Source organism: Embiotoca jacksoni, unplaced genomic scaffold (assembly GCF_022577435.1).
Source record: "Embiotoca jacksoni isolate LCO1_2020_lvr unplaced genomic scaffold, fEmbJac1.0.p SCAF_71, whole genome shotgun sequence".
In the NCBI taxonomy this organism is placed as follows: Eukaryota; Metazoa; Chordata; class Actinopteri; family Embiotocidae; genus Embiotoca; species Embiotoca jacksoni.
Window position 1 is genome coordinate 266,133 of NW_027185427.1, and position 11,167 is coordinate 277,299.

Genomic DNA, 11,167 nt, shown 5'->3' on the forward strand with positions numbered 1-11,167 from the left:
CTTTTAGCCGTTAGCATGTCACCGACGGAAATTTATCACGATGGTATTTCACTTACAAACAATTTAACTCACCGGGAAAAGTCCGAGTAGCTTCAGAGGTCTTTTTAAAAAGTAAAACGTCCGTTCTGACTGTTAATTATCGAGGGTTTCTTTTCTTTTCACAACGCTGAAACCGTCCACGGTCAAGTTTGGAAGACGTGAACGTCTCTTCTTCCTCGCGCTCGTTCAGCGGCCACCAGGGGGCGGAGCTCGCTCTCTTCCTGCTTCACAGATTTTCAAAATAAAATTCACTTGCCTTTCAAATGAATCAACAGTCAGCTAATATCTTTCACACACTTGAAAATAAATAGCATTCTTGTATGTAGGTTATAATATAATATTTTTCAATAAATCTGCTGATTATTTTCTTGATTAAACGCTGGCTCGGTTGTGACATTAACATAATGATAATAATAATAATGTCTGCATGGTGGGTAAACATGACAGCTAGCTTAGCTTAGCACAAAGAGTAGAAACAGGGGGGATGGTTAGCCTGGATCTGTCCAAAGGGAACAAAATCTTCTTCATCAGGGAGATATATATAATTTATTTAATTTGTACCAAAAAAACTAAAACTAAAATACTAACTCGTGCTTTTTGAAGTTTGGGCAGAGCCAGACTATCTGTTTCTTTATTTCCAGTATTTATGCTAAACTGATCAGGCTTGCTGTGCTGTCAACTCACTGTCAGGGAGAAAAAGCACTCAAACACATTCCTAAAATCGTTTTCTAATCTTTTCTGATTCGTTCTTTACTTCTCTACACACCGGGGATCTGGCTGCTCCACGTTAGTATCTGTAGTAAACCTTGATGAGCTGCACTCACCATTCTTTGACACTAGAGCGCCCTCTGGTGGTTAAATCTAAAACCCACCCCTGATTCTGAAGACAAGTCCGGTGTGGCCATGTGGCTACTGAACACCACGAGCTGACCCCTGACCCGGGACTTCCTGCACGTGACATCTGATAGCCTCGTCCAGCGACATCACGGTCACCTTTGACCATATTATGGTGTAATCCCCTTATGTTTGCGGTGTGGAGAGTCTCTGCCCCAGTCACTATGTGTGTGTGTGTGTGTGTGTGTGTGTGTGTGTGTGTGCAAAGGCAGCAGCACACACACTTTAACATAGATTTATAGATTTATACTCAGAAAGTACATTTATTATTTCTATTGGATGCTATTTAACATATGAACAAACATGACAAGTGTAAAATTAAATTGGCTTGTGACTTCTGCTGATTGAATCTCGTTTCATGAAAGGTACATTTCATCTCTGAACCTTTTTAAATCCTCCAAAACAAAAAGGTTATTTGGATCTATGTGCTCAAAGGAAAGTAAAAAGTCTGCAGTATATTTTCTCAAATATTTCAAATAATTTGGAGGTAGAGGAGTATTGCACTACATCTATTTGACAGTTTTGGCTCCAAAATACTTTTTGCATAAAACAAACACAAGTTATTAAATACAAAATGTTAGTCGAAGACTTTGTTTGTTAAAAGGAGAACCTGTTTTCAGCTGTGGTCTGTTGTTATCAGTTCCAGATTTATCTCTCACATGGTTTCAGTTAGATAAACAATCCTCCTTCAAAGTTTCACCACAAAATCAAATGTCAGTGAGTATTTTTACTGCAACAGGAGAACTTTTACTGCACAAGGAGTACTTTTACTGCATTAGGAGTACTTTCACTGCACTAGGAGTGCTTTTACTGCAGTAGTACTATTACTGCACCATGAGTACTTTTACTGCACTATGACTGCACCATGAATACTTTTACTGCACCATGAGAACTTTTACCTGGATACTTTAAGTATGTTTTGCTTTAAATCCAGTACTTTTACTTTGGTATAATTATCAATGCAGCTGCTTTTACTGTATTTCTCCAGAGTCTCTGTTAGATCATGTAAATAGATGTCAGCTAGGTCAACATATGAGTGTGTGTGTGTGTGTGTGTGTGTGTGTGTGTGTGTGTGTGTGTGTGTATAATGCTTTGAGTCCTTTCAGGTTGTGAGGTGTGATGTAGCCTTCACCTCATCATCACGTGTGTGAATAAAATCATATGAACTCCACACGTTTAGAAGTGCTGCTGTTTTGAAAGTTTCTTTGATCCTTCTTCTGTCTTTATTACCAACAAACAAACGTGAAAACCTTCAAACACCTGATGGTCGGATCTCTGATGGGAACGTGGATTTAATGTTTTACATTTTCATGATGAAGAGAAATAACTTCTGCCTTATTTTAATGTGACAGATGAAGCTGTTTCAGTGATGTGTCCATGACGTCATGGAAGGACTTCACATTCACTACAGAAACAACTGGACGCCTCGTCTCCAACTTATGACGTAATATCTGATCACTCATACTTATGTTATAATGAAATAATAATGACAAAATCCTAAACAGGAAGCAGGGTGTTGCCATGGAAACGGTGAGTTCCACTCGTGGGCTGCATCGTCTTTTTAATCCTGCAGTTGTTTACATTTTTAAAAAGTCCATACAGTGAACATATCAACGACTCTGCGGTGAATTATTTTGTACTCTCTCCTGCGCAGTGTGCCCACGTTCTATCGCCATGACGACAACGTTTTCTCATATTTTACAGGATCTTTTCTCACAATCGTCGTGAGATATGAAGTCATAAGTATGAGATGAGGTCTCGTTCTGTGATTTCAAGGTGTTTCTGTAGAGAGAACGGACACATGAGCAGAACACAAACACAGCGACGGGAAGAAGACGACGAACGTTTGTATCTTAAAAGTCCATTGAAGTCTGCGTGAAGGCGGACGGGACTGAAACTTTACTTAGATTTCGTGTCAATGTTTTTGAGGAACAGAAAGAAGCAGCAGGGAAACAGATCCGGTGAGTAAGAGGGCATGTTGTCGTGTAGGAGAAGCCTGTTGCCATGGTGCCACAGTTCAGGTGGTTCACGGTGAATGTCCCCCCCCTCAGAGGCTCCCAGTGGAACTCGGTGTTGACAGTCTGACTCTGGGGGACGAATTCACGGTGACACAAAGAAAACCCACCTGGTGTCTCCAGAACCTGATACGCCTTGAAGCTCCGCCCCCTCTTGAAACAACGAATGTCACTCAGAACACCTCGGCTCGGTTCTGGCCCGTTGTGTAAAACGTGCGGTCCCACACAGTTTAGGTGTGAGTCTGCTGCCCCCCCGCTGCTTTGATGTCTCCGTCCGCCACTCGCGTCTCCTCCTCCTCGTCCTCCTCCTCGTCCTCCTCCACCGCCGGCGCCGTCCAGGCCTCCCCGTGCAGCCTCTCGCTCCGCTCCACCTCCTGGACGCCGGGCGCCGACGCGACCTGCATGTGCGCCGGCAGGTGTTTGAACTCCGCCTCGTTCACATCGTAGTCCTTCATCTTCGAGTCCAGGATCCACCAGCGGCCGACGAACCCGACGTCCAGAACGCGCTCCGGGAGCTCCCTCCAGGGCACCGACAGGTCGGAGCACCGCGCCTCGTACAGCGCGGCGTCGGGGTCGTAGTCGGCCCGGTACACCAGCGTCAGGAGGCCCAGGCTGGCGAGGCGGAGCCGGCCCTCGTTATGCAGCTTCACCAGAGTCTGCACGTGGCCGTCGGCGGCGCCGCTGCGTATCCACGGCGACAGCAGACACAGCTGGTTGGAGCGACCCAGCAGGGCGGCCTCGAAGGACGGGCGGTCGGGTTTGGTGTGGAAGCAGGCGTAGGCTCCGCCCACCAGGGTGGCGTACACGGAGGCTTTGAGCGGCCGCTCCCACGCGCCCACCACTATCTCTCTGCACGCCTCCTTGTAGTCGGAGAAGAGGCCGCGACACCAAACACCTGCAGACGGAGGAGGAGAAACATGAGGTCCATCTGGTCCGACAGATCAGAACCACCTGTCTGACACCTGGGGAACACATACAGATGTGACACACACCTGGAGCTGAAGGTCTTTAACGTTTGATGGTGAAAACAAGAATAAACGTGGAGGAACTAGTTTTGTGTGCAGCTTCAGTACTGAACTCCTGACTCCTGACCTCTGACCTCTGACCTAGCTGCAGGAGTTCCTCCCAGCTGCTTTCCTCTTATTATTAAGAGATTAATTAGTAAATGCATTACAAAACAGGATGATCAAGGATTCCGATTGTAAATATGAAACACATTCATTGGATTGAAGTGAGTGTGATCAGAGGAGGATGGTAGAAATAATACAGCGAACGTGCGCGTCTCGTGACTCCCGTTTCTCACCGGCTTTACTGGCTTTGAGTTTCTCCCAACGGCTGCTCGGAACCGGAACCGGAGCGGCGGCCGCTTCAGCCGCGGCGCACAGCATCCTCCTCGGTACACGGAACCAAGCCATCCCGACCAGATGCGGTTCACTCAGACGGTCACCTTCACGCAGAACTCACATCCCCCGGCCGGCTGTCAGGGCGGCGGGCTCACATGGAGCCAAAATGGCGCCTAACACGGTGCCTCGGTTTTAGTCGTCCGACAGAAGGCTGACCCTCACAAACATTCCGCTTGACCGAAGTAAATGCATTTAAAAAAAAAACATTTAGATAAATTTAGAAATTACTCATATTTAAAATATTTAGGTCAAAAGCAGAATATGGTTCCCGTTCATTTATTTCATGATTTCAACCAAGGCGTTGATCTGAATTTTTGTCGCTCTGTCAGTGTCCTGTTTGATTCTCTTAAGTTTTATAGAACAAAGAAAACACTTGTTCATGTTAATTTCATTCATCAAAAGAAAAATTCCGACACAGAACTTAAATTTTATTTTATTTTTTCAGGAATTATAACTTTTCGAATCATCTTTTAAAAAAAGACGTTAAAAAAAAATAATTTGTTTAAATCAGCGTTTCTGTTCTTAAGAAAATAATAATAATAATAATAATTGTTTATCATTTAATGCTTTGTTTGTATTCGTTGCAACTTTCAAATAACGTTTTTTTTAAGGCAGAACATGTGACTGCTTTGTTTACGTGGTGACGTGTCCCGGAAGTGTGCTACCTGTGTGACAGACGGGTAGCGTTAGCAGTGACAGACGGGCAGCGTGTTCATATTTTCTATCAGTTTATTGAAGCGACGCGGACGCTGCCGTGACGGATTCACGTTAACGTCCGTCTAATCTTCTCTGAAATGTTAAACCGGAGGGTTCACGTGCGTTTTGTCTGCTGCTGTTAACTGTCACTGCTCACCTTGATTATCATCGTCATCACCCTGCCGAGGACAGGTAGGACAGGTAGGACAGGTGGGACAGGTGGGCTGCGCTCGGATTCAGTCTGTGTGTTTGGTGAATATTCAACCGGAGGAGTGAACAGCTGTTCTGACTCTCTACTTCCGGTTTAATCTTAATTTACTGTCTTTGTTGTCTGTCAGGTCCTGCATGAGGCTGCTTTCTGTCCACTGAAGACATGGCGAGTCCCAACGACCTACACTTCCAAGGTAGAACTACTAGATGTATTTATAGATTTGTATTCACAAACCGCAGCTCCGCTCCACATCCTGTCCAGCAGTTTTCTACCTGAATGTGTTGAAGAAACACTTTTGTATGGAGACGTGTGCAGTTTGTTTGTTGTGCTCCAACGTGTGCAGTCTCTCAGTGAATGGGTGGAACAGCTGATCTGGATCAGAATTCTGGGTTCTGTCCACTCTGGACCCTTCTAGCACCAACAGCACTGACCTCTGACCTCTGTGTGTCTGCAGAGTTTGAGGAGGCTGCAGAGCTGCTGTCTGCAGACCCCGGGGCCTCCACACTCAGCATGTCGGCCTCCAACACCCCGACAGCAGCAGGAGGAGGAAGAGGAGGAGGAGGAGGAGGAGCAGCAGAGGATGTGAAGCTGGACTTGTCAGAGGACGAGGAGGGTCAGGAGGAGAGTTCAGAGGTAAAGGACCGTGTGGTCACGTGACGTGTCGAGTCCTGATGTTCTGATTGGACGGCGGTCTCTGTTTCCAGCTCTTAGGGGGACAGAAAGCAGCCGGCGGCTTCTGGACCTTCGAGTACTACGAGTCCTTCTTCAATGTGGACACGGTGCAGGTACGACCCGACACACCCCGTCTACACACACACACACCCCGTCTACACACACACACACACACACCCCGTCTACACACACACACACACACACACACAGTTTACAGCAGCGTCCTTCGTCGCCGTGCCAACAGAGACAGGAACATGTCAGCCAGTTGTTTCTGTGTGGCTCCTGTCATGTGATGCAGGTTCTGGACCGGGTGAAGGGCTCCGTGCTGCCGCTACCAGGGAGGAACTTTATCAAACACCATCTCCGTAGCAACCCCGACCTGTACGGTGAGTCAGCAGGGACATGTTCAGTCAGCTTAATAATTCATTTCAATCTTTTTTATCCTTAATTTGAATCTTTTTATTCCTAATTTGAATATTTTTATTCTTTACATTTCGACGTTACACAATCTTCAAGCCTGAGTCACAGGTGTCCCGGTGTCCGTTATCAATTAATGTCTCTGCTAAGAAGGAGGATAATATTTCATCCAGAGCAAAAGATGCAGATTCATCAGGAAGTGAGAGGATGAACATTTCAGGTCTCCGACACACAAAATGCTTAACAAGGTATAAAAATGTGTCCACAGTTAGGACATGTCTCATGTCTTCTTCTTTAGAGGACATTTGAGGCTGTAATTAGACAAATGAAGCGGACATTCAGGAGGGCAGAAGGAATTTGGCCCTGAAGGTTAATTAGGAGGATGAAGAACTCGTAGATGAAGTCGTGTGTGTGTGTGTGTGTGTGTGTGTGTGTGTGTGTGTGTGTGTGTGTGTGTAGGTCCGTTCTGGATCTGTGTGACTCTGGTGTTCTCCCTGGCGATCAGCGGGAACCTATCGTCCTTCCTCAGTGAGATGGGGAACCCAGCCACCCACTACAGACCGCAGTTCCACAGAGGTCAGTGGTTGCCACGGTAACTTCGGCCCGTCGCTCCGAGCATGGTCACAGCCTCCTCAGCCCGGTCCATCCTCTCTGTTTCAGTGACGATCGCTGCGGTGGTGATCTTCATGTACGCCTGGCTGGTGCCCGTCGGTGTGTGGGGTTTCCTGACCTGGAGACAAGGGGCAGAGAGGCAGGTCGGAGGATACTCCTTCCTGGAGACGGTTTGTGTCTACGGATACTCCCTCTTCATCTACATCCCCACTTCGGTGAGTCCATCCGTCGGATGTTCAGTCACATCTGCCGGTTTGATTGACGGTAACCAACATGTCCGCCTGTCGTCTCCAGGTACTGTGGATCATTCCCTTCGAGTGGGTGCGCTGGACACTCATCCTGGTCGCCATGGTGATCTCTGGCTCGGTCCTGGTCCTCACCTTCTGGCCCGTCGTCCGTGACGACACCAAGGTTATGGCGGTGGCGACCGTGGCGACCATCGTGGCGTTGCACACGCTGCTGGCCATCGGCTGCAAGGTGAGTGGGCGTGGCCTCGTGTCAGCAGCACACCGGTGACCTGGACCGAACTCTGAGCCTCCTCTCTCTCCTTCCAGCTCTACTTCTTCCAGACAGCAGTGGATGGACCGGCACCGGCCCCCACCTCCTCCCGCAGCCCCGTCACGCTCACCGCCCACGCCCCCTGACCGGCGCGGAGACCGTATGTCAGGAGGAACACGCAGACAGGAAGCGCGTGCTAACAGGCTGCTGGAGGAGACGCTGAGGGCTGCTAATGAAGCCTCGGACGAGTGCGTGGTGGTTTATCTCATTGATCCCGAGGCGGTGGTTCTGCTGGGACTCCTGCAGATCTCCGTCTCCTCACCATGTGGTGCATCCAACCGGTCCAACACGGCTTCCTTCAAACTCTCATTTCATCAGTGGCTCTGAAACAAGTTCCAGATCAGAAGAGAAGCAGTCAGACCGTCTTGATCAACTCCTGTAACTCCTCTGAATGATCATCAAGGGTTCAAATGTCCAACACGTACCTGCAGAACTGATGACATCACCACCACCAACAGTTGCATGTTAGCAGATGCACCATATCACCACCTCTCCTCTTCCTCCAGTTGTGTTTGATGATTTACTGTGAAGTGGGGAAACAGTTCGTGTCCACTGAACTATTTATTCCTACTGTGATGCTCTGTAGGTGTTTCTTTTTGTTAATAAACTCTTTACTCCTCGCGGTGGGACTCCTGTCATCACTCAAACACGTGAACACTGAACACACAGATGTGAGCGCTGCAGGTTTTCTCACAGTTCGCAATCGTCTAAGTTTCCTGACACTGCTGGTAAAAAGTACGTCAGCAAATCTGATAAATATTATTGACTGTTTATATCAAAACTATATTAATGACAGATTTCAAAACCAGTCATGAAAACATTTCTAGGATTCAAAGACTCCACTTGGACTTGTCCTCACTGATGGAGGCACCATCACGCCATACTCCACCTGGGAGCCACACTTAGTGCTTTTGTAAATGAAGGAGAAGTGATGAGGAGGTTTCTGCTGACTCAGCCAGCCTCGTGATCACCTGAACTCCTACTACCCGTGAGTCACCGGAGAGCCGTCCCACTGTCAGAGCACAAATACCTCAGAGAGGCAGGAACACCCTCCGCTGAGGCTCCAGCAGGAACAGACTCACCGGAGCAAGTCATTTAACTGCACATTTATTTCTGAGGACATGAGACTACGCTGACTCCCTGAAGGGGTTAAATACAAAACAGTCATGGATTTCATAATAATGACTTACTATTTCACAATAATGACTTACTATCTCGTAATAATGACTATCTCGTAATAATGACGTACTATCTCGTAATAATGACTTACTATCTCGTAATAATGGCGTACTATCTCGTAATAATGACTTACTATCTCGTAATAATGACGTACTATCTCGTAATAATGACTTACTATCTCGTAATAATGACGTACTATCTCGTAATAATGACTTACTATCTCGTAATAATGGCGTACTATCTCGTAATAATGGCGTACTATCTCGTAATGACTTACTATATCATAACAATGACTTAATATTTCACAATAATGACTTATTAGTTCACAATAATGACTTACTATCTCTTAATAATGACTTACTATCTCATAATAATGATTTACTATCTCGTAATAATGACTATCTCGTAATAATGACGTACTATCTCGTAATAATAACTATCTCGTAGTAATGACGTACTATCTCGTAATGACTTACTATATCATAACAATGACTTACTATTTCACAATAATGACTTACTATCTCGTAATAATGACTTACTATCTCAATTATGTCATTGACTTACTATGTCATAATAATGACGTACTATCTCATAATAATGACTTACTATCTCGTAATAATGACTTACTATCTCATAATAATGACTTAATATCTCGTAATAATGACTTAATATCTCGTAATAATGACGTACTATCTCATAATAATGACTTACTATCTCGTAATAATGACTTACTATCTCAATAATGACTTACTATCTCGTAATAATGACTTACTATCTCAATGACTTACTATCTCGTAATAATGACTTACTATCTCAATGACTTACTATCTCGTAATAATGACTTACTATGTTGTAATAATGACATTGACTTACTATGTCGTAATAATGACTTACTATCTCGTAATAATGACTCACTATCTCAATAATGACTCACTATCTCGTAATAATGACTTTGACTTACTATGTCGTAATAATGACTTACTATCTCGTAATAATGACTCTATCTCAATAATGACTCACTATCTCGTAATAATGACTTTGACTTACTATCTCATAATAATGACTTACTATCTCATAATAATGACTTAATATATCGTAATAATGACGTACTATCTCATAATAATGACTTACTATCTCAATAACGACTTACTATCTCGTAATAATGACTTACTATCTCGGAATAATGACTTTGACTTACTATCTCAATAATGACTTACTATCTCGGAATAATGACTTACTATCTCGGAATAATGTACCGAAGAAGACGACTCCATCTGGCCTCAACGACTACCGACTGGTTGACCTCACATCTCGTGATGAAGGTGCTGGAGAGGCTGGTCTTGGCCCACCTCAGGCCGCTGGTGAAATCTTCACTGGACCCTCTGCAATTTGCGTACCAGCCTCATGTGGGAGTGGACGATGCCATCATCTACCTGCTGCAACTAGCTCAGTCTCACCTGGATGGAACCGGTGACTCTGTGAGAATCACTTTCTTTGATTTCTCCAGTGCATTCAACACCATCCAACCACTGCTGCTGAGTGAGAAGCTGCGGGTGGTGGGGGTGGACGCATCCACCGTCTCCTGGATCACTGACTACCTGACAGGCAGACCACAGTTTGTCCATCTGGGCAGTGTGCTGTCTGATACGGTGGTCAGTGGTATTGGAGCTCCTCAGAGAACTGTTCTGTCCCCCTTCCTGTTCACCTTATACACCACTGACTTCCAGAACAACTCAGAGTCACGACATCTGCAGAAGTTCTCTGATAACTCTGCAGTGGTAGGGTGTATAAGGGATGGACGGGAGGATGAGTACAGGGCAGTAGTGGAGGACTTTGTGGAGTGGGCGGGAAGAAATAACCTGCTCCTGAACGTGGCCAAGACCAGAGAGATGGTGGTCGACTTCAGGAGGAAGACGACGGCTCCACAACCGCTGAGAGTTCTGGGAGAGGAGGTGGACATGGTGGAGGAGTACAAGTACCTGGTGTGTCCATCAACAACAGACTGAACTGGAAGACCAACATCAACGCTGTCTACAAGAAGGTGATGAGTCGACTCTTTTTCTTGAGGAAGCTTCGATCCTTCAATGTGTGCAGCGAGATGTTGGAGATGTTCTACCAGTCTGTTGTGGCCAGTGAACTGTACTTCGCTGTGGTCTGCTGGGGGAGCAGCATTGGAGCCAGAGACACCAACAGACTTAACAAACTGGTTAAGAAGGCCGGCTCCATCATCGGCTACAAACTAGATAGTCTGGAAAAGGTGGTGGAGAGGAGGACGCTGAACAAACTATTATCCATATTGGATAATCCTGACCACCCTCTCCACCACCTGCTGCAGGGACAGAGGAGGACGTTCTCCAAAAGACTCCTCCAGCTGCTGTCACAAGGACAGATACAGGAGATCATTCCTGATACAGGAGATCATTCCAGATACAGGAGATCATTCCTGCCGACCGCAATTAGACTGTACAATA

General features: G+C 45.9%; 2 protein-coding genes across 5 annotated transcripts; one reads left to right on the forward strand and one right to left on the reverse strand.

Annotated features, from left to right (window-relative positions):
• Window positions 1-2,124: 2,124 nt before the first annotated feature.
• On the reverse strand, window positions 2,125-4,468 carry timm29 (translocase of inner mitochondrial membrane 29). The gene is made up of 2 exons (XM_069177338.1): window positions 4,252-4,468; window positions 2,125-3,843 (listed from the first exon to the last, which is right to left on the reverse strand). The coding sequence occupies exons 1-2, from the start codon at window positions 4,361-4,363 to the stop codon at window positions 3,179-3,181; spliced, it is 777 nt and encodes a 258-aa protein (XP_069033439.1). The 5' UTR covers window positions 4,364-4,468; the 3' UTR covers window positions 2,125-3,178.
• A 537-nt stretch (window positions 4,469-5,005) lies between these two features.
• Window positions 5,006-8,139, forward strand: yipf2 (Yip1 domain family, member 2). Of its 4 annotated transcripts, none has more exons than XM_069177340.1 (9): window positions 5,006-5,266; window positions 5,386-5,451; window positions 5,713-5,891; window positions 5,963-6,043; window positions 6,229-6,316; window positions 6,807-6,923; window positions 7,008-7,174; window positions 7,254-7,436; window positions 7,514-8,139. In XM_069177340.1, the coding sequence occupies exons 2-9, from the start codon at window positions 5,421-5,423 to the stop codon at window positions 7,601-7,603; spliced, it is 936 nt and encodes a 311-aa protein (XP_069033441.1). In that variant the 5' UTR covers window positions 5,006-5,266; window positions 5,386-5,420; the 3' UTR covers window positions 7,604-8,139. The 4 variants fall into 4 exon arrangements, with proteins under 4 accessions (XP_069033441.1, XP_069033443.1, XP_069033442.1 ...); XM_069177342.1 differs by having other exon boundaries at window positions 5,006-5,257; XM_069177341.1 differs by having other exon boundaries at window positions 5,006-5,248.
• The last annotated feature ends 3,028 nt before the right edge of the window (window positions 8,140-11,167 follow it).